This window comes from Apteryx rowi, unplaced genomic scaffold (assembly GCF_003343035.1).
Source record: "Apteryx rowi isolate R43461 unplaced genomic scaffold, aptRow1 scaffold_137, whole genome shotgun sequence".
Lineage (NCBI taxonomy): Eukaryota > Metazoa > Chordata > Aves > Apterygiformes > Apterygidae > Apteryx > Apteryx rowi.
In genome coordinates, this window is record NW_020447608.1 from 34,544 (window position 1) to 56,362 (window position 21,819).

At 46.4% G+C, this 21,819-nt stretch overlaps 1 protein-coding gene across 1 annotated transcript in view; it reads left to right on the plus strand.

The window, feature by feature from the left end:
- The first annotated feature begins 70 nt into the window (after nucleotides 1-70).
- The window catches only part of FLVCR2 (feline leukemia virus subgroup C cellular receptor family member 2), a 38,799-nt gene continuing 17,050 nt past the window's right edge, over nucleotides 71-21,819 (plus strand). The window contains exons 1-4 of the mRNA XM_026057198.1: nucleotides 71-574; nucleotides 15,150-15,291; nucleotides 16,524-16,664; nucleotides 21,394-21,461. Of these exons, the coding sequence (XP_025912983.1) occupies nucleotides 80-574; nucleotides 15,150-15,291; nucleotides 16,524-16,664; nucleotides 21,394-21,461 (846 nt within the window). The 5' untranslated portion in view covers nucleotides 71-79. The remainder of the gene's footprint in view (nucleotides 575-15,149; nucleotides 15,292-16,523; nucleotides 16,665-21,393; nucleotides 21,462-21,819) is intronic.

Genomic DNA, 21,819 nt, shown 5'->3' on the forward strand with positions numbered 1-21,819 from the left:
CGGCCAGGTGCTCGGCCGAGGCGGCGGGGGCTGCCGGCGGCGCGGCGCGGAGCCGAGGGGGGCGGCTCGCGTTGCCGGCATGGTGCAGCAGGAGGGCCCCGGGGAGCGGGGGGCGGCGGGGGCCGAGGCCGCCGAGGTGCGGCTGTCCCGGCGGCGCTGGGCCGTGGTGCTGCTCTTCAGCAGCTACTCGCTGTGCAACGCCTTCCAGTGGATCCAGTACGGCAGCATCAATAACGTCTTCGTGCGCTTCTACGGCGTGAGCACCTTTGCCATCGACTGGCTCTCCATGAGCTACATGCTCACCTACATCCCCCTGCTCTTCCCCGTCGCCTGGCTGCTGGACAAGTGGGGCCTGCGCCCCATCGCCCTGGCCGGCTCGGCCCTCAACGGCCTGGGCGCCTGGGTGAAGCTGGGCAGCTTGAAGCCGCACCTCTTCCCCATCACCGTCCTGGGGCAGGTCATCTGCTCCCTGGCACAGGTCTTCATCCTGGGCATGCCCTCGCGTATCGCCTCTGTCTGGTTCGGCTCCCATGAGGTCTCCACCGCCTGCTCCATTGCCGTCTTTGGGAACCAGGTAATGGGCTGAGGCCGCCCGGCTCGGGTGGCCARGGCTGTCACCTGCCCGGTTGGAGGAGGCCAGGGGCTGCTAAGGAGGCAAGAGCCACCAGCTCTGCCGAGGGGGCAGAGGGCAGGAGCGGGGATAAGAAGCGTCTGTGCAAAATCCCCCTTGGGAAATGCAGCTAGGACCTGAAGGAGGAGGGATGTGGTCTGGGTTTGGCTGTGAGGTGACTGGGGCAGGCAAGGTGAGCAGGACCTAAGTCTACAAACTTGGAAGCAGGATGGGTTTGGGTATGGTCCTGACTTTAGGCAGGGTTTGGACTTCATATCTCCTCCAGCACCTTCCTAGTCGCATGTCTGTGAGTTGCTGGCCCAAGGGTATGACTAGCACAAATGGATGGACCAGAGGGGAAGGGGTGGTGCTGAGAAACACGCTGGAGGCCGAGTGTCTTGCAAACATCAGACCTGCAGTCACATCTGGGTTTGACAGCGTGATATTCTCCTCCTGACAACTGGATGGGACAAAAGAGAATAATGTGCGTACTGAAAAGAATACTTGTGTCTGAGCCCTGGGGAAAAAGGACTTTAGTACTTTTCTACCTCTTAAAAATAAGATACTGAGTTCCCACAAGCAGTTGCTTTGAAAAGAAGCAAATCTTCCATCAAGCAAGGACAAGGTGAACTCCCTGGGCATTCATGTCAAGGCAGAGCAGGGAGGCCAGTCACCCATGTTTGTTCAAGCTGTAATGTTCTTTTCTTGTAGCCAGGTAGCACTTAGAGGAGATTTTTTTTTTCACAGCTTTTGAAAGGATCAGGTAAATTGCTTCTTGACCCTTGTACTGATGATCCCTGTTGCGTGAAGCAGATAGAGTAATACTGGTGCAGTGTGGTGTAAAGTAGATAGACTAAGAGTGATGCAGTGTGGTGCAGGGAAGTGAGTGTGGCTCTGTGATGTTGACACTAAAGGCAGAGGGAAGGAGACCTTGGCACTAGCTGCTGGGCTGGACCTGTGCCTCTTACTGCTTGCAAGACCCCATGTACTCCGCTAAACAAACCTCTGTGTGCTGCCCTGGACCATCAGCCTGTGGGTGCCGTTCATATTTGAATGGCTTGCAATTCAGACAGTTTCTAAAAAACTGTTATTGCTTGCAGATAACTTACCGTGCAGATGATTCGAGGTCCTCTTTTCCCCTCACTCTGGGCTCATGTACTTATTTAGATATTGCTGGAGCAAGAAGAAGTGAATGCTCGGAGATGGTATTTGAGGACCTGAAGTTTGTGGAACAGTGTTAGGGAGTAAGGCAGACTCTGTTGTTAATCTTTTAGAAAGAGAAAACATACTTATCTTTCTCTGAGTGAATCTGTACTTTTCACTCTTATTACCCAGGCTAGTGAGCTGTTTTTTATGTGTTTTAAATGAATCTTTAGATCAGGAGGCATTTAACTTGGCATGAGCACCCTGCTGATTTAGGAGTAAATAAGTAACTGAGCATTTTGCTGGCAAAATTTTTTTTTTAATTTATTCAGGTGGAGTTACTCAACAGTGTGCATAAGAAATCCAAACACTGAGGTTTTTAGCCTGTGCTGCATGTGTATGTGCCGTCCTCATCGTCCTGAAAGGAATGTGTTAGACTAATGGTTGTGAAAGGCAAACTTTGGCTAAACTTTTTGTTCACCACACTGCCCTGGGGATTGAAGTGACATGGCAATAAGACCTCAGTTCAGTATATAGCCTTTGTTTTGTAAATCCGGACTTTGTTTCTGGAGGATCAGAGAAGTCAGAAATGGCAAAGACTGAAGGCAGGACCTACTCCATAGGAAAGGACCTATTCATTTCTTTCCCTTAATCAATAGTCTTGAGGTGCACAATTAAAGTTCATTGTATGCATGAAAAATAGCTACTTTGTTTAGCAGTGATGTTGGGTAGGGGGAAGAAACAGAGGTTTTCTTTTTTCCTGACTCTATGTTTAGAAGACTGTATTTTAGCAAGTGATAGCAAAGGGCATAATATAGTGGTTTTGTAATTGCAGTATGCTGTTATGGCAAATTATTCCCTACGTTCATTCCTCTACAACAGTTTGATTTTTCCTTTCCTAGCCATGTCGCTTAGTTACAGTCTGAATTACAGCCCCTCCAGGTGGAAAATTCTATCATAGATATTACAGATTGCCAAGCACTAATGTCCTTTTCTGGCAGGAAATACAACCTGTTACGTGCAGGAGCAGAGCAGGGTCATTGCTTGTCTGTTTGACATATCTGCCTTCTTTAGGCTCCTATGCACTCTGTAGCCATAAACAGTGCTGCCCTGAGGGAGTCTTGCCCACTTTACTGAGTGATAGTAACCTTCAGGTTCAAAGTTAGCCCTGAAGAGTAAATCATTGAATCAGTCAGACTGGGTGAGGTGTTAAATATCTTAAAAATCCCAATAGAGAATATCAGATTCTCCTCGCTTTGTTCTGATCATGCTGTGTTAGCTGTGGTATCTGAAGTGGGAAGAGGGGTTAGACTGATCACTCTTGAATAGATGCTGGAGAGTTTCTAGAAGTGAAGAGTTTGGACACCTGCAGAGGAGGCTGTCACATTCCCTTGCTTATCCACTGTTGGTTTTCATTCCATTTTATGTTTCCTTGTTTTAACAGGAAAATGCATAGATTGTTTCATTCCTTTTCCATGTCCCTGCAAGTGCAGGTATGGATAGGGTATAGAATGAGGTTTACTTGCAAGTGGATACTTTAACATTAAAATTTTAATGTTATTAAAATATTACTAGCATTTCATTGACTTGAAATACCAGGAAACACCTATACAGTAACATTTCCAGAGGTTGAAGTTCTAGGGTAAGGAAATAGAAGAGTGTTTTGCAGAGTTGGTTGATGTCCATCCTAACAGATGTGTTTGAATTTCTGGGGAATTTGGCTGACATACTTCAGAAATGGTGCCATTGGTGGTAGAACATCTGTTAAGATATCAATGGTGTTGCTTGTGGAGGAATTGTGGAGGAATTTAGTGCTGGAGACTTACGTTAAGCGCTGTGCCCAAGGTGGGTTGGACAGAGCAGTTTGCATCAGGGTTGTGCTACTTCTGTTTCAGTGCGTTGATTTATCAGTGGGTGCAATGTTTGGGGTGGTGGTTCTAACTTAGCAGGTTGCGGCAAATGGGCTGTTCTATTCTATTTTGATATTTCTATATCAAAAGGGAAGACTGCCCCCTCTTTTTTTCCTGGTAACATGTAGCAACAGAGGCCTGCAGTGGAAAGAAACATTGCCCTGAGATCTGAGTGTTGTCAAGAATATGGGCTTGCTGGGGCTAGGGCAGCAGGCTTTGCCCCTTTCTTTAAAATACATGTCTTTGAGGGTGAACAAACATATGGTACTATAACATGGCGGAACTAATACGGTGGGGATATTTTGTTAATGGATTAAATTCATGAGGCTTTTTGAAATTTATAAGCTTCAGCCAGGTATCAAAATTCTTTGGCTCTCTGCTTCAGCTCCTGTGGCACATGCTGGACCATTGTGCTCGAGCCAGGCTTGTTCAGGCCTGTCTGTTCTGAGAGCACCTCTTGTTGCTGCACCTCCCTGTTGTCACCTGATAAGCAAGTTGCATCAGCAGCACACAGAGAGGTGTATAAGTGTTGCGCTGGGGCAATGGAAGAGCATTTGTGTTTCTGTGACTTTGTATTACTTTGCCACCTGTGTGGTGCTAGTTTCTTGATTGAAATAGACCCTGTTTCTGGGCCTTGCCATTCTGACAAAAGGGAAACAAGCAGCTGATGGTCTTGGAGTAAAGATGCAGCAGTAGGAGCGTGGGAATATCTTTCTGCTGTGATTTTGACTCTTGTTTTTTAGCAGTTGAAGGTGTTGATGTGGACTGGGAGGAAAGAATACTTCAGCTTCATGTTCATCTCTGTGGGGAGAATGATGAGACAGCTTGCTGAGTTTCAGGTAGTGCCTGTCCTCATTCTGATGCAGCTGGGCTGCTTCTGCCTGTGACTGAAGTAATTCAGGACTTCCATAGCAGAAGCAGCCTGAGGCAGAACTTCTAGGTGCTATCTGGAGACTGCTGGGAGTGCTAGTCTAGCAGTGATTAGCTGATGGCTTTTGAAGTGGAGAAACAGGATGATAAGCCCTGACTGAAATTCAGGGAAATTCTTTCTCTCCTGATAGGTCCTTTCCTCTTGTTCTGAATTGGGAGAAGAAATCTGCAGGGGGTGTGGTGGTCATTTGTGAAAATCAGGTCTGCAACATCTGAATGTGTACAGTTGCTTCCACGCTGGTAAGTCTGCAGTACAGGTTGTGCTGTGCGTGTGCAGCTGTTTGATGCCTCACTACTGACTCTGTTCTGTACCTTTTGCCCTTCAGATAAGGCAGCATCTGAAAGTCTAAGTGTTGTGGAAATGGAACATGTCCTGTGGGATGCCTCTCTTCAAGCAGATTTCTAGATCTCTCGGGCTGTTTTGTCCCTGCTTAGGGTCTCTCCTTCTCTTCAGATGAGATCCAGTCCCTGTTAGAAATAAGGACAAGTGATGGTCTGCCTTGCTTCCCTACATAACCTGGACTTGTGTCTCCCAGGGTTTTAGCTGTTGGAATAGAGAAGATTTTACCAAGGAACCAAGAGGAGCTGGTAGTGGCAGTGATTTAAAGTGACATTCTGCAGCCCTGGCTTCCTTTCTCTCTCTGTAAAGAGGGCAGGGCGGATCAGAGTGCTTGAATCACAAGGAGTGCTCTGTGGCCAGCTCTCCGAGATCCTGGATGTTGGTCAATGCCGGAGGGCGTGCTGACCAAATAGCAACGTGGCTTTCCCAGGGATGCTTAAGTTTCTATAAATGGACTCTGGAACCTGAAATGAACTTTTTTTACCCATTTCATCTGATGCTCCCTTCCCAGTCACACACCAAAAGCAGCTTGCCCTTCTCCCTCACAAAAGCAGCTGGCTTTCAGGGCATGTGCTGAGGAAGTTGCATGGGAGTTGGATGAATGACTGCAATATTTTTGCTGGGAGGGGCTGCCATATGGGACCCTCAGCACTTGCCCTGTGGGATCCTCAGAGACTGGCAGTGTTTTGTTGCTGTATTAGGTCCTTGACCAAAGTATTATTTCCCCACTGAGGACTCCAGCAGCTGCTGAGGTAGCTGTTGGAACTGAACCCCCTCTTCTGCATTACTGTCTTTATCTCCTGTTGTCATTTTGCTGTCTTGCATTTTTTTCCCAGAAAACTGGGGGAAGGTGCATTCAGGGCTGAGAGGCCCTGGATGACTTGCATGGAGCAGCAGTCTTCATCATATGGCATTGCGTCGTATTAAACAGTACAAGGAGATGATGCCACAAAAGCAGAAGTGTGGTGAGGAAGGGAGTTTACTTAAGGAAAAGCTGTGATTGTGGAACTGCAGTTGAAAAAATGCATTATCTYCCACATCAGTGGAAGAGAAAAAAAGACCCCAAGCCCTAGCTTGTTTCTTTTCAAGGTCAGGATTACAATTTTTCCTCTCACAAATGAAAGGGAAGCTAAGAACAACTTAGGTCCTTTCTGCTTCCTAAACCACTGCAAGAAAGGTGACTAAGCTGTGGTTTGCAAACATGTTAGTATGTTCACTTTCTAACTATCTGATTTTCAACAGGCTTTTATGGATTTTAGTATTGCTATCAGTGGTGTGGAAGAAGCATATTCTGGACAGCAGTGCATATGGAAATACACTGGGTAGGACCTGGCAGCTTTTGCCTTGCACAGTTCTTCAGCTGGGTAGCATCAGTTCTGCTGTAGCCCCTTGTGCAGAAAAGTAGCTGGGACCTATGTTGATAGGAAGGAGTTGGGAAGTTGATGTGCAGTAGGAGTCACAGGGTGTGAGAAGGTGGTGCTACCTGCTCTGCACATTGTGGTATGTGTATGTTTCGAGCTTGATTCAAAGTTCCCCTCCCTCATGTGCATCATGTAGCAGAAAGAAGAGCCTTTCTGAACTCCTTAATAAGGACTAGCCTAGTACAGCAAGAGGTGCGTTATTCAGATCTAGTCAACTGCAACTTCCCCCTCCACCTATTTGTCAAATACGTGCCTTTTTGCCACTGCAAGTTACATTCTGCATCTTCGCACTGGTTTGTACTAGAGGATAGCTAATGTGGGCTACATGTCACCCTGGTCTATTTTTATCTGTTATTGAATGGCCCAGATGTTGCTGTTCTTGTCTTGTGCTTTTTGCCTGTAAGCTTTTCAGAGGGACAACCTGTTAATTTGATAAGTCGTGGTGATTATCTGAGATGGTGGTTACTGGAAAAGCAACATCTGCAGTGTGCAGGTTTGCTCTGTTGATGTTTTCACCGAGAACCTTCACTTCTGGGGGGATAATATTGTCAGGTAAGTTCACATCATTCTAGTGGGAGTCTGACAGGACTTGCTTTAAGGTCTTGGTATCTGAAGCTGCTTGCATTAGAATTGACTGTGATTAAAAAAAAAAAAATCTGAAAAACATTTCTACTCTTCTGTCTGGAGAGGGACATCTTGAAAATGTGAAGCCCTTCAGGCTTGGACATACCTGGCAAAAAATTATAATTCTTACAGGTAGTCAGTGTGAATGGCAGGACTAATTTTAAATGTTAAAATAATTAAAGTATCGATCATTTTTCTGCCAGGGTGTGGTAGTCTCTCTGGTTGCCTAGAGGGTACCTCATCTCCAGGTTCCTTGGTGATATTGACATGGGGAGTTGAAGGTATTGCTGTTCTTTGTAAGCAAATGGCTCAGGATTGGTACAGCCTCTTCCCAGCAGTTAAACGAATGTTTCCTGCTCCATTGCTTTCTGGGGCAGTGGAGGAGGCACTGTTAGAACCTGTTCAGTGGGAGGTAGAGAGGTGGTCTAGAGGAAAATGGGTTGATGTGGCTCTTAAAAGACTTCTGGTTGTGCAGGGTGTGGGTGGTGTAGTATGGTGTGTCAGGAGGTAAGTTCTTGGCATAAGTAAAGAGTTCGTTTTATTCACACTTTAGAACATTGAATTTGATAGAGTTTAACAAACGTTCCTGTGACGGTGTGCTCCTTTCCCCCTCACTGATGTGCTCTCTCCCCCTCAACCTGACCTCCCTGTAAACAGCACGTATGTAGGGGCTAGTTGAGCATGCGCCAACTAAGGCCCATCTAGTATGCAAATATGACTATGAGTCAATCATCTCCCCCCCATAAATAGGGGGCAGCCCAGAGTGCATTGGGCTCTCCTGCACGGCAGCAGGCTGCACTRCAGAACCTCCTCTTGAGCAGGGACGCCTCTCAAGGTTACTCCTCGAGGTTGAGAGAGATTCCTTACCTGCGACAGATCCTCAGTAAGCGACTAATAGCATGCTGAACTTTTGTGAACTTCGCGAAACTTTGCTGTGTTATATCTCTGACTAATTGCGCACATAATCCCTTAGACATAAACCGTTGACCAAGTCTGGGACTAGGACTAGATCCAGCTGCACCTGGGCTCCTCTCTGAAGGAGTTTAGAAAGCAAGGGGGTCCAGTCTGAACCTCATGCATCTGACCCTGTCCTTCATGCAGTAAATAACTGAGTGAACCTTGCCAATTGAACCTCGTTAAATCATTCTTATTCACGATTAAACTTTGTTAAGTAGCTGTCTTACTGCAATAAACGTAGTGCTACTTCCCTCTTATGAGTGAAGTGCATCCCTCCTTTCGTGACAGTTCCTCAGAGAGATCTACAGGGTGTGTTTAGAMTCTCCTATTTCCTCTTCTCCAGGCTCATCTGGGATGATGGTGGTATGTTGTGTGTGAAAGGGATTCCCAGATCAGAATGAGTTTTGGCTCTGTTAAAAATCACTCTTTTGGGAGTTGAAAGGTAGCGTGGCTGCAGTGGTGCATTAATAAATAGGATGAGCTCTCTTTGTTGTCTGAGAGGTGCTGAAGCCCTTGATTTTTTCCAGAAGACATTTCTTTGGTAAGGTACAATGCATCAGAACATAGGAGCATCTGGACTAGGTCAGGACAAGTTTGTCAGACAGTCACTGGGCCAGTCAATGGTCAGTGACAAGTGCTAAGGGAAAGATGGTAAGAAGGGAGTGTATCCTCCTGTCTCTCAGAAGTCTTGGTTTGGGAACTTCTTGAGATTGTGTGGAGATCATAGTGTCTGAAAAGCCCCTTGTATTGGTTTTATCCACATGTAAAAATCATTCTTTTGATTGTTACAGTTTCTGCCAATTTGGCCTACAGATTTTCTTGCAGGCTTCCTGATTCTGCTATGTTGTAAGAGTTTTGACCTCATATGTAAAGTTGTTCCTCAGCCTTTTTTGGCCTGATTATGGTTTTAGTTTAGTGTGGTACATCTATGCTGTCTTCTCTTTTCCCTGCTTGAAAGAATAATATCCAGTTTTTGAGGGATGTTTTTTTTACTTCTAGCAGCCTCCTTATCTTTGCTTTTTAACTATGGTGTTTTTTCATGTTCTAAAATCTTCTGATAATACTCTCTACACTTATTCGGAGCTTCTGATGCAGAGTCTTTATGCAGTCTTAATGCCACTTGCATTAAGAACTTGCCTGGCTGGCAAGTGGAGAGCATGGAGGGTCCTGGGGCCCTCCGTTGTGTGTCTGTACGTCTGCCCTCCACACCCATATACACACAATTTCTTTGGCTTCTCTTTTTAAATTTCCTTTTAACAAGCTTCCTTCTTTTTAGGTGGTTCCTTCTTGAAAGCTAAATACATTGTAGTGATTTGGAGGTTTTTTTTTGCTGCTGCAAGGAAGCTGAATTTGAGTGCAGTGCCAAACCATTCTGTAATATTGATCATAGTCATACTGTGCTGCTCTAGGCCTAAATCAGGAATTGTGCCTCTTCTTATAGGTTATCTGCAGAAAAGAGTATTTATGGAATCTAAGTTTCTGCATCATGCCCATCATGATGTTTATTTAGCCTGCAGGGGCATTGTTGAAGCTTCTCATTGTTGTATTTTTCTGCCTTTGCAGCATCTCCCCACCTCGCTGCACTTTTTTTTTTTTTAAATACATTTCACCTGGCCTTTTTGGTTTGGTGGTCTACCTGTCAATATTCTTGCTTACTTATGGAATTTTTTGAGCTTCTGTATTCCTGTTGCTTACTCTTAGTCTTCTTTAAGTTAGAGACACTCTCCTCTGTCAATCAATGCATGTAAAATTTTTATGCTGATGTTGAACTGCTTATCTTCATTCAACAGACTCTTAGTATATAAACATCTAAACTTAAATCGGATGTTTCAGTTTTTCCATTTCAAGACTGCATATATGTTTATACCAGCATATTAGCCATTTGCTCTTGGTTTTGTTGTCTGTTCTTGTTTACACTTGAATCTTGAATCTGATGTCATTGTAGGGGCTGCTCTTTGACAAAATTCAGGTAGGAAATACATTCTTTCTATCCTTTGTTTAACTTCACCCCATAGAGAGTAGGTTGTCTGATCAGTGCACTCTGCCATAGATGTTGACTTCCCTGGTACTCTGTCTAAAAATTCCAAAGCATTCTTCAAATTAAGTGCAGCGCTGGTTCCTGAGGAGGAGAGATTTTTGGAGAGCAGGACGGTGTTGCGTTTCATGTGTGGGTGGATATGCTATCATGTTGTAGGCTGAATTATGTGCCGAGTTTGGCAAACTAGAACCTGTTTATATAGGTCTTGGAGATCTTCCTGCCTGTACGAAGACTGGAAATGTTAATTTGTATGCCGGTGAAAAGGACTGCACTATGAACCCTGATGACTGATGTATGGAGGGTAGCACAGATTGTTGCAGAGCCAGTTTTCTTTTTACTTTGCCTTATTTTCCCAGCCCTGATGTGGGAGGTGTAGAGAAGGGAGAAAAGTTATTTTTCCATTGTCCGAGAAACCTTTAAACTTTCCAAATATCCAGCCACACTTTTCTGTTGGGGTGATGGTGATCTGGTCACTGGCCTGCTGAGAATCAAGCTAAAAATCTCCTGAGGAGAGGTAACACATCTGCTGTGTAATGCTCATCATGTTGTTGAGAGCTTGTCTTAGCTGCTGAAAATGCTGTGGATAATCCAGGGTCTGTGAGTATTTCCCAGAAAATCTTTGTTTTTAGTCAGGTCAAGGGACTTCATCTTCCTAGGACTGCTAACATCAGTTGCCCTGAGATACAAAATGTGGCTCCTATTGCTGGGATTTTTTCCCCTCTTCCAGTCCTCCTCTTTCCCCTCTTCTGCTCCTTCTCAAAGGTTTAAGAAACCCCTAATGGATAAAAGGATTTCTTTTTCTGGGGAGCGGGGAGGGGAAACAGTGAGGACAGAACATCATTTTATGGTTAGAAAGAATGTATTGGTCTTCTGAAAAGGCAACAGGAGTGTTCAAGAGAGCTGAGTAAATCTGTGTCCCTTTAGATAGACAGTAACTATAGAACTTCCCAGAGAAGGCTTTCTGACCGACTTGCAAAATAGATTCTCAATACGCTTGCTACTAGGTACATTAGATATATCCTTTCTCAGACAGGGAAAACTAGAGAGAGACCTGAAAAGAGGTAGTCTTGACTGTGGTCCCAGGGAAACCTATGAGTCAGCAACTCATAGGAATAGCATGTGATTGCAGGGACTAAAATGTGTTTGTCTGGACTCATAAAACCACAGCAGAAAGCCCAGAAATGGCTAGTGCAGGAGTCTAGTCCTTGATCTTCCATGTGAGGGCTCTGAATACTCCATGAACCTCTGCTGAGATTACTTTCTTCAATCTGTACAAATAAAATTCAAGCCCTCCTGTTTACTTCCCTTCATTTGGGAGCATTCAATACTTATCTTAAGGCTGGATGAGATCTGGAGTTGGGTGCCCTGGCTAATATTTACTGAGATGCCCAGAGAATCCAATTCACTTAGTGAAGAGCGGAAGATATGGAGCCTCTGACATTCAGGCTGTGTGGGAGCTGCAAGCAAGTCTGGGGCAAGGTCTGGTAGTCTGGGTGCTGTGTGTTAGTATTGGCTCCCCAGCTGCAGGTAGGCTCCTCTTCATGTGTAAGTGCTGGCAGACCTTTCTGACCTGATGTGTTCCCAGATAAGTGGGAAAGTTATGAAACAAAAACAACCCCAAACTAGGTCTGTTTCTTGGAAACACAGAACAATCTGGGAGGCTTTCAGTGCAGCCAGCTGGACTTCTAGCAGTGTCATGAGACTAGTTTGTGGGTAAGATAACATCATAGGTAGTGGGCTGGGACTAAGCTGAGAAGTGTTTTTTACCCTAACATTATATACAGTCAGAGGCTACAGGCAGCAAATTCACCTTCTCCCTCCAGTGTTTTTCCAAGAATAAAACCGTGATAAGACAAAGGAGCAATTTCCAGGAAGGGATTTATAGACCTTGTTTGGGAAAGGGTGGGTGGGACCTGATTGCCCTTGATATGTAAGGCCTGGTTGGACTTTTCCCCTGAACAGGAAGGAGCGATGTTGAGAGGGTTTTCCTCAAAGCTTGGAGCCTTTGGGAATGCTAAGGAAATAGTGCTGAAGCCTAGTGTGGCCATGTCCTGGGCTGAGCAGGCAAACTGGAGCAACAAGGCCAACTTTTCCCACAAGCCAGCCAAAATAAACTTGCTACAGAGACAAATAGGCTTTTGCCCTGTAGGTGTGTTCTCTATGAGCATCTGGGTTTGCTGTAGTTGCCTTTTCTATGAAACTACAGGCTTGTTTCTGTTGTACAGAGAACTGGGAGGTGTTGTAAGTTAATGAAGATCAGAGCATAAAGCCTCTAAGCGAACTGATCATTGTGCTTGCTGGGAGAAAGGTGAGTCTTTCAGGTGAGCAGGCAGTGCAGATGAGGAGAGCAGACCTTACTTATTGTAATGAGGGTTTGGGGATAGGCCATATCAGAACAAAGCCAAGCTCTGGCAAGTCCAGTCCTGCATCTGAGACTATCTGTGCTCTGTGGACATTAGGAAGGCTTGAGAAACCTTGCTAGTGAACAGTTATGGGACGCTGTGGTCTCTGAAGTTTCCTCTTAACTTCCTTCAGTCCTTGACTTACTACTGGGGACAGCACAACTTGTGTCTGTCTTCATTTGTCTGTCACTTAATGTCTGAATGTTATTCTCATTCCTGTAAGTGCCCTGGACTGGCATGGCAGATCTGTAATCTCCTGGTGACTACTTCCACTGGGTTCCTGTGATGTCCCAGCGCTGAGAATAAGCTCAACACTGATGTCTGTTGTTATCCCAGTGTCCCCACGGAGGGTACTGTCTGACACCAGAGGAGATGGCCAGAAATGCTTGAAGGTTACTCATTTGTAAGCTAAATAGGGTCTCTGAGTCTAGCAGATAGCTCTTTTTGAATCATAAGCATTCTCAAAAATCCACCAGCTGGAAGGAGAAAGAGGGAGCTTGTGGAGATTTTTCTGGGGCTAGATGGCATGAGCAGATTTTTGTCCCAGCCACCAGATGTGGCACTTGAAACATTTGTTCTGTGATGTTGATCCTTGCAATGAGTGGGTCTTCTGAAATGAATTTGTCAATGTCCAAGAAATTTGAAGGTATGACAGTGAAAGCAAAAGGCATTTTTGTTAGAAGACAACTCAGGCAATGTGTCTGAGCTTGTGCCTGGGATACAGGGCTCCTGGGTGGTTGTATTCTGACATGCTTAGAAGTCGTTTATGGGCAGTGTAGTCCTTACTTTCCTTAGTCCTTGCTTTCTTTACCTGTAGAATAAGGCTGGTGACACTACTTAACCCTTTCTAGGGACTATGAAGACACGGAGCAGTGCAGAGTCCTTCTGCAGGGCAGCAGTTGACTAACAGTGCTGTCTTCCTGCTGTCCAGTGATCAGGGAAGGATGAAGCAGAATCCTCTCCAGTCCCCTGTCCTGAGACCACAGGTCATGGTGGTGCTGATGGATTACTATCCATCTCACATTTCCTATAAGGAAATTGCAAGTGCTATGGGCTCAGTTTGAACGTTTCCTCATTTCCATGTTTTGTATACTCTTATCTCCTCTCTTAGTGTGAGGATGAGAGCAATGGTTCTGTAGAAACTGCACTGCTGTAGCATGAATAGCCAGCGTGGGTGGGAAAAGGGAGGGATATTTCTTGCTGCTGGTCTACATTGGTCCAGTTAGCATTGTTCCAGCACTGTTTGTGCTTTTTTAGCTCCAGCCAAATGGTATGGCCTGCAAAAGAGATTTGGGAATCTTTGTTTCAGGTAGGCATGAGAATGGCTGCATTAGCTGCCTGGCATCTCTGTCTTTCTTGGGTGCCTTCTCTTTCCTTCCACCTAATGGGAGCTCATGTGTGTCCCTTGTTACTGTCCACAACAACAAAATTTGGCTTAAGCCAGAAAATGGAAAAAATAAGGGTTGCGAAGCAAAAAATTGCTTTTGGCCTAAACAGGGGAAAGTGTGCAGAGAACCTCTCTGAGACAAGCAACAGCTGAGCTTGAGTATGGCTCTTTCTCTGATGTCCTAGGGGGTTGGAAGTGCTGAGAAAGGCCAGAGGAGCAGGTAAATACACTGCTTGAGAGCTAAATGGTGATTGCAATGCAGCTGCAAATAGCAAAACATAGAGAAAAATGTGGCTTTTGTAGGCCTCCTTTTTAGAGTACTCTCAAATGCAGAGTGCACTTTGGCTCCCACTTTATGAAAAGAGGGGTGTGTTCCTAAGCATCAAAGCAGCCATTTCTTCTCTCTCCCCTTTGAGGGTGGCTCTGAAGGTCTGTGCCACTGTTAGTCCCACTTGTCAGTGTGGCAAAGCCTGTGTTGCTGCAGCACCCTGTCCTTCTGGAGAATGGCTATGGAGTGAAGAGCCCTAATGTCCTCACTAAAGCATGTGTGCTGCCACTGCAGGAGCTCCTCAGCTGGACATGTGGGGCTGCTGGGCACAGCAGAGGCCAGAGCTGCAGGGGTTTCTTCTTGCAGCCCTTCAGAGCCAAACATTTTAGCCAGGGGCAGCTGTCAAGCCCCATCACACAACCTCAGGGTTTAGGATGTGTGCTTCACTGCTTCTTTAGCTCTCACCGTGATTTTTTTCTAGGCTCTCCTGGTCCAGTGGAAAAAGTGTGAATGGTAATACAGTAAGCTTTTTCTTGGGAGAAGGCTCTTTAGGGAAGGGTGTAATAAAATGGCTGAGCCAGATTACCTTCTCACTTGTCAGGAGCAGGCAGCCTTTATGCTGGCCCTTGCACTTGTCCGTCTGGAAGGTAAATTGGTTCAACTCATCAACCTAGCAAGAAAGTGTGTCGTTATTTTTCTGGTCTCATTTTCTGCCACTTTTAATGAGCCAAATCAGATTACCAGTTGATCAGACCAGCACCAGAGCAGATGCAACATCAGCAGTGGGTTGTGTGTGTAGACAAGAACATGCATGTGGAAGGACAGGGGAAGCAAGACCTCCACTTTACTGGAGGCAAGTGTTAATTTTCCTCAAGCCTATTGTAAAACCTTGCCTTGAATATCCTGACAATTGTCAGCTCTCTTACAGCCTACTAGTTATGGATAGTTGGCTTTTATCTCTGACTTATTGGGTTGTTAAGGAGATCGAACTTGGAGCAGGTTCATCTGAGCTCTTACTGTGTGAGGGAGGGTTGCATCAAGGGGCAGAACTCCAAGGTGGTTGCAGTACTGCAGTTCCAAGTCATGCCTCTCTGTGTGTCCCCTTTCTCTCCTGCTCAGCTTGGTGTTGCTCTGGGCTTTCTGGTCCCTCCGGTTATGGTTCCCAATGTGGAAGATGAGGAGAAGCTGGCCTACCATATCAGCATCATGTTCTTTATGACAGCAGGTGTGGCAACAGCCCTCTTCATCCTAGTTGTCATAGGTAAGGAGGTGGGAGCATGCATGTGAAATTGAGTGGAGCTGAAAACATCAGCCTGTGTGGAAAGGTCCTGTGTGCTAGGGAATGGGCCAGGGGAAATCATCTGGGGATGTGTCCCAGCACACAGCTGTTTGTGTTGTGTAAGACTACATTTTGCTGCTCCCAGCCCTTGATGAAAGGCACATGTAGGAGGGGTGCAGAGTGGTGAGTGAGCCTGCCAAATCTTTTATTGTATCCTTTGCTGACGTAAAACCCTGACATGAGTAAGTCCTTTGAAAGCCAGTCTTGGAAACCTTTCCAGGGTCATAGACTTCTTGCCTGCAAACAGGGTGCTGGGTCTTGGGTCATGCCTTGGGCTGCTTGTTTCTTAAGGCTAAAGAAAAGGAGGCAGGTTATATGGCATCATGGGAACATGTTGTTCCCGGGAGAAAGAAAGAGGAAGACAATTTTGAGTGAAGGGAAGAAAGCATTAAGGGCAGTAGTAGGATACTGGAGGTGCGATTCTGCCACTCAGCACGTGAAACGGAAGCCAGATCTTTGGCATGACAGGTTGGTACTCTCACCAGAGAGCAGGGCTGATTTGCTGAACTCTGTAATTTTTTTCATAGGCCCCTCTTGCTAGCTTGTTCATGTCATCTGGTGGCTGAGTCAGATGGAAACTTTAAAGAGTCTGGGACAGGGAATAGACAAGATGCAAGAATGGCTGTCTAGCATCTAGTACAGCAGCATCACCTATTACTGGGATTCCTAAATAGTACTGTAATGCTAATTAGAGACGGCAGAGAGCTTGGCCAGACTAAGAAGAGCCAGGCCTGAAATAAAAGCTGGCATAGGTCAGTGCTCTCTAAGCATTGGGCACTGGAGGGAACTGGGCCACCTTTGTCTGCTTGCTTTACCCATTCCCATTTGTGACTCCAGACATTGCAGTTGGTAGTCCATTTTCATACAGACCAAGGCATTATTAGTCCTGCAAACTCTCGTGCTGCTGCCAGACACTGACTACACAAAATGATAATTGAAGGCAAGGTGCTTTCCCAATGGCAGGAGTTATTGCTGGAGGGACCCTGTTCTCTCCTGCTCCTGGATACGTTTGTACACTAAGATCAAAGTTTAAGGACAGTGGTGTTTTACACACTTGGTTCTACTAGCCTAGTCTCTCGCATGGCTCTACCCTCTGTGTATGCCCAGGCTCCATGGTGCACTGTTACAAACAGGTCTATTCTGTGTGTTTCCAGTCTTCAGGGAGAAGCCTCTGCACCCTCCGAGCCGAGCTCAGGCCTTGATCCAGTCAAGACCTCCAGAGGAATATTCCTATGTGCAATCAATCCTCCGCCTGGTCTGCAATACCAGCTTTATGCTGCTTATGGTCACTTACGGTAAGGTCTAGCCATTCCTCCATGCAATTATCACGGCCAGACATGCTTAGTTTCTCCCTGCCTCTCTGTGCTGTGCTAGTACGGTAACTGGCCTGAGTTGTCCTGGGGAAACATAAGAAAGGTTGTGCTGCCACAGACCAGCAGTCCTTCTAGCCCGGTAGTCACTCCAACACTAGCCACAAGCAAATGCCTAGGGAAGAACAAAAACAGGGCAAGCATATAGAGGGCATGTGCACTGCATACTATTCTCCCAGCTTCTGTCCATTTTCTGTTCAGGGGATTTCCTCAACTTGTTGTGTTTTTTCTGGTAAGTTAGTAAGTTGCAATGGACTAACCAAAGTCCTTATCTAAGAAAGATATAGACCTGTGTCTGAGTGTAATTCGCTGCGCTGTGGGAACACGAACCAAAAGATGCTAACTGCTCAAGAGAAGTGTGTGGCTGCCAGGCATCCCAGTGGAGGTCATGTCATGTGTGTAGGTACACAAACTGCATTGGCTTCTTTGGAAATCCCCATGGCAAATGGAAGGGAGGGCTGGAGACCAGCTGGGTTTGCTACTTGCTTCTCTTTCTTCAGCAGTCTTGATCTGCATCTCTGAGGGCAGTGTGATGTGTTGGATAAGTTCCTGATGCTGAATTGTCACATAGAGAAATGTTTTTAAGTTTTTTTCTTCTTTAGCTGAGACAGGGAAAGCCTTTGCTGCCTATGCCCCTAATAGGCTATACTGTAGCCAGATAGTCTGCAGGGAGTTCTGTCCCCACTTCCTACGTGCTAGCTGTGGAAGCTCCTCAGGAGGAAAGATAAATAGTGGTTGAAGTTCTGAAGTTCCGCCATTCTGCCAGCAGCTGTGCCTGAAGGAGCATGTGGGTGAGTAGTCAGGTTGGAGAAAGTGAGATCATGGTTTTGTACCTGCTGAGGGTGCTAATGGTCTTCAGAGTTGTTGAAATCCCTTCACAGTGCAGTAGTATTCTAGGAATGCCCCTCTCGGATCACCCTTAAACTCTGCTGTTTTGCATTGCAGCTGCTGGTTTTTTTCCAGCACCTGATGCCCTTTGAGAAAGTGGAGATAGAAAAAATTGGTCAGAGGCAGACAGTTGGACCTTGTCATCTGCTCCGATCATGCTTATGATTCAGGGTAAAGAAAGGGGAAAACATTAGTTCTCATAGGGGTAAGCAAGTCCTGGAGCAGAAAAGAGAGCTCTAAGTATGAAGAGCATGTTTAGAATCTGATCTCCCTGGGATAATTCCTTCCTGGCAGTTGCAAAGGGATCTGGAAAAGCTGTTCAGCAACTGATAATTCAGCCTCTCTTCCTTCTGGTCTGTGTGTTTATTCTGTTCCTCTCTGTGTTAGCCTCATGTCAGTCTCCAGCTTGACTTTCAATCCTCTGGCAGCAAAGATGGTGGCTGATACTCAGGGAATAAAGCAATGAAACCTTTTTTTTTTTTCCTAGTCTGTCTTTAAGATGGGGACAGCTTTTCCTACTCAAGTTAGAAGCTATGTTGACCAAGAAATCTACAGCCACATCTGTGCAACTGAATCATCCTCCCCAGCTAACACAAAGATATCTGCAGTTTCTCTTAGCTTTTGTATTAGTGGAGTGAGTGTTGGGGCAGAGAGGGGAAAAACTGCTGCTAGTTCATCTTCCTTGGCTGTAGAAAGAGTGGGGACTGTCAAATGAGGCCAGGTCAGAAAAGGTCTGCAGACCTCTAAGGTAAAATGTTATTACCAATGGTTGCCCACTCTCTTCCTGTGATAAGGCTTGCAGTGCTGGAAAATTGGTGGCACTGAGTCTGTGTTAGTGTTAGTGAGCTGTTTCTCAGGAAAACCTTCACACTGCCTTTTCCCTCAGGCTTCTAGCATTGCTTCAGTAAAGCTGAGGCATGACACAGAATGGGCATTTATTAAGAAACTGAGTTTATTGAGTTGGGTTCTGTACTGGAACTACATGTTGCTACAGAGAGGCAGCAGGGAAGAGGTGGTAAAGCCTGTGAAAGTGGTAAAGTGGGAGTGATGAGCGGGCTCCAAGGAGGCAACATTTGGTGAGGTGATGGAGCAGTGAGGAGGAGGCAGGGCAGTGAGATCTCCATAAGGAACCATTGTCCTGGAGGATGATGAGGGTGAAGAAGAGGAATACCAACAGTCTGGCAGGCAGGAAATAAATGCATTTAGTCCAAGCATTAATAAGGGCTCCTTCTGGAGTCTTAAGCAATAAACTTCCCCTTTCTGGCCTTTGTAAAACAGAAGAGACACTACAGAGGAGGTCTCAAAGATGTTCTTAGGCAGCACACTGCAAGCAAACCATGGTAACTAAATAATGAATCAGGTGGGGCTGGATGTTCGGATATCCTGTTCCCAGCTACTAGTACTGGTTTTCTCATCTGTGTGGGTAAATGGGCATAGCCTCAGTGGAAATGTCCCTTGCCTGTTTTACAGGCATTCAAACAGCTGGCCATAATTCATGTTGAAATTTCACTGAGCAGTTGTGACATATGAAATGCCTATAACTTTTGCTAGCCCTCACAAATGCAAATCTGGCACAGTCTTGATTCTTAGAATATTTTGTCTGACACTGGTGCCAGGTGGCTGCTGCCAACTCTGCATCTCTTTCTGCCCAGCTTGGGAGCAGGGGCCCTTCTTTTTCCTGGAAATAGCATGCAGCACAGAGCCTCTGTGGAGCTGGTGTACTGACAGCAGGCTCAGCTGCCACAGCAGAGTTTGGCTGTCCCCACAAAGCTGCTGTTCTCTTGGCTGGACGAGAAGCAGAGAAACACAGATGATTGGTCTATGTTTATGCCCAGCTTTGAGGTGAAGCAGTAGCGGGTAGAGTGAATGTACTATTTGTCACATTCCCATATCCTGGCACCGCAGTTTGTGGAGTGTCTCCTACCTCTGCTTCAGGGTGCTCCAGAGATGGAGTTGGGGCAAAGTCTAGTTAGGCTCTTCTAGGCTGCCTTGCTATAGAGAGCTGTTGGGAAGAGCAAGCTTGCAAGCCTACAAGGCTGCTGAGGCTTGTTCTCCCCCTTCTCAGGCTGTTGGCCCTACTGGAGTTCCAGGCCTTGCTGGGCAGCTTTTGGAAAGGATCACGTAGATTCTTCTGCAGAGTGTGTCACTCAGCTTATCAGCCTCTCCTGTCCCCTCCTGGCACATGCCTTCAGGGCAGGGTCTGTTGTCGCAGGCAATGGGCTTATGGAATCGCTTGCATAAGTTCTTCATTTGTTGCTCTGTGCACATTGCCGTGATGCTGTTAAGTGAGCTCTGCTTAGTGTTGTCAGGGATGGTGTGTGAAGGAAGCGTGATCCCCCCTCCAACTGTCAGTCTTGCTCCCCCTCGCAGTGTTTTGTGATCTGTCTAAGGCAATGGCTGCCCACTGTCCCACTGGAGGAGTGGCCTAGGTGCAGGACTGCTCAGGGCTTCAGGTGTAGAGGAGGCTTGTCTCTGAGCTGGAGTCAGAGCTCAGAGTTTTGTTCCCTCTGTCAAAGCTTTGCCTGCTAGACTGCACTTCTGTATCACGTACTGGGATGTTCCTCCTTTTAGCTGAGGTTGAAAGAGGAAAAGTGGGAAGTGGGAACTTGACATGTATCTGGGCTGTAGAATTTCAGGCATCTGAGCCAGAGTTTTTAAACACATGCCTCCTTCTGGAGCCTGTAGATGTATGGGCTGCCGGTGGTGAAATCTCCCTCCCCACCCAGGATCACTGAAGCCTTAAAGAGAAACCAGCTGCAAATGTAAATGACTTTCTGAGAAGAAAGTTAAGCTGACTGTTATAGGCCTCATCCACCTGGGGAAGGTTTCTCAGTATCACCCAAGGTGAGAGGGTAGCCGTTGCAGTACTGCTACTCCAGCCCCCACGTGGATGTTCTCATCTACTATAAGCAAAACTCTTCTTGTTCGTGCCCCTCGAGGAGAAACTTAACCAAAGTTGCACATATGCTGGAACAGTGGCTGAATGGGCTTGACCAGTATCGTCCCAACGGTTTCCATTTTCACCTTGGGTGATACTGAGAAACCTTCACCAGGTGGCTGAGGCCTGTAACAGTCAATCTAACTTCCCTTTCAGAAAGATAATTACTTTCACAGKTTTTTTTTTTCAGGCTTCAGTGATATTCTGTAAAAGACAAGACTTTTCCCATGCAGACACACACACCAGGTGCCTGGTGGAAATGCTGTCTGTACTCCTTTAGCTCTGCTCCTCCTTGCCTTCTGGTGTCTCTTGGCTTGGAAGTTCTTTGCTGGCTGTCAGGAGGGAGAGTGCTGTTGGGCTCTTCTTTGGGAGGAAACCTCCCAAGTCAATGGCACTGGTGTTAATTGAATCCCGGGCCCTTATTAGAGGTGTGATGCTGGGGCAGGTGCTTTTCCTTGGCTGGGGTGGAGGAGAAAACTGCATTGCTAAAGATGGATCTGGCTGTGTGAGGGAAGAGCTGAGACCCCATGTAGGTCCTATGAAACCTTTTAGTCCTAGAAATGTGCACAGCCTTTCCTCTGGCTGTTCAGGTAAGAACAATCCTGAGACTGCAGGCTGCCTCCTCCTGTGTACTGAGATCTAGCTGTCCTTGGTCTGTATTTCTTCCAGTAACCTCTGTCCAGCCAGGCTGGCTGGCTGTTCTGATACTCTGCAGTCTCGTTCTGGATCACTGCTCCCAAAGATCTCGCTGCATTTCTACCCTTTCACTACTACTACAGCAGGAAAGTAGCAGGCTCTGAATGTGCTGCATTTTTATCCCCTCCATAGGTTTGAATACAGGGTGCTTCTACTCCCTGTCCACTCTGCTGAACCGCATGGTGATCCACCACTACCCAGTAAGTGCCTCTGACCCTCAGGGCCCTCTGCTCGCTGTTGTCCAGAGCCAGCTGCCAAGAGTCTGTGAGAAATCTGATGCTACTGCGCTTCTGGCTGGCTCTGGCACAAGTTAGCTGGCTGGCTGGCTAGAAAGCACTGGTTTTCTTTGGTCTCTGTAGCACCCCATGCAAGAGCTGGTGAGCAAAGGCAGCTCCTCTATACCTGAAGTGACAGCGTTTTCTTTTGAGAAATTCTCCCGGCCATTGCCTCTGCCCTGTCCCTGGCAGTGGTTCCCGCTGGGATGTCTGCACTTGGGGACTGCCCATACTAGCACTCTTGCAGCAGGAGGGTGGGATGCAACTGAGCTTCTGTAGTGCT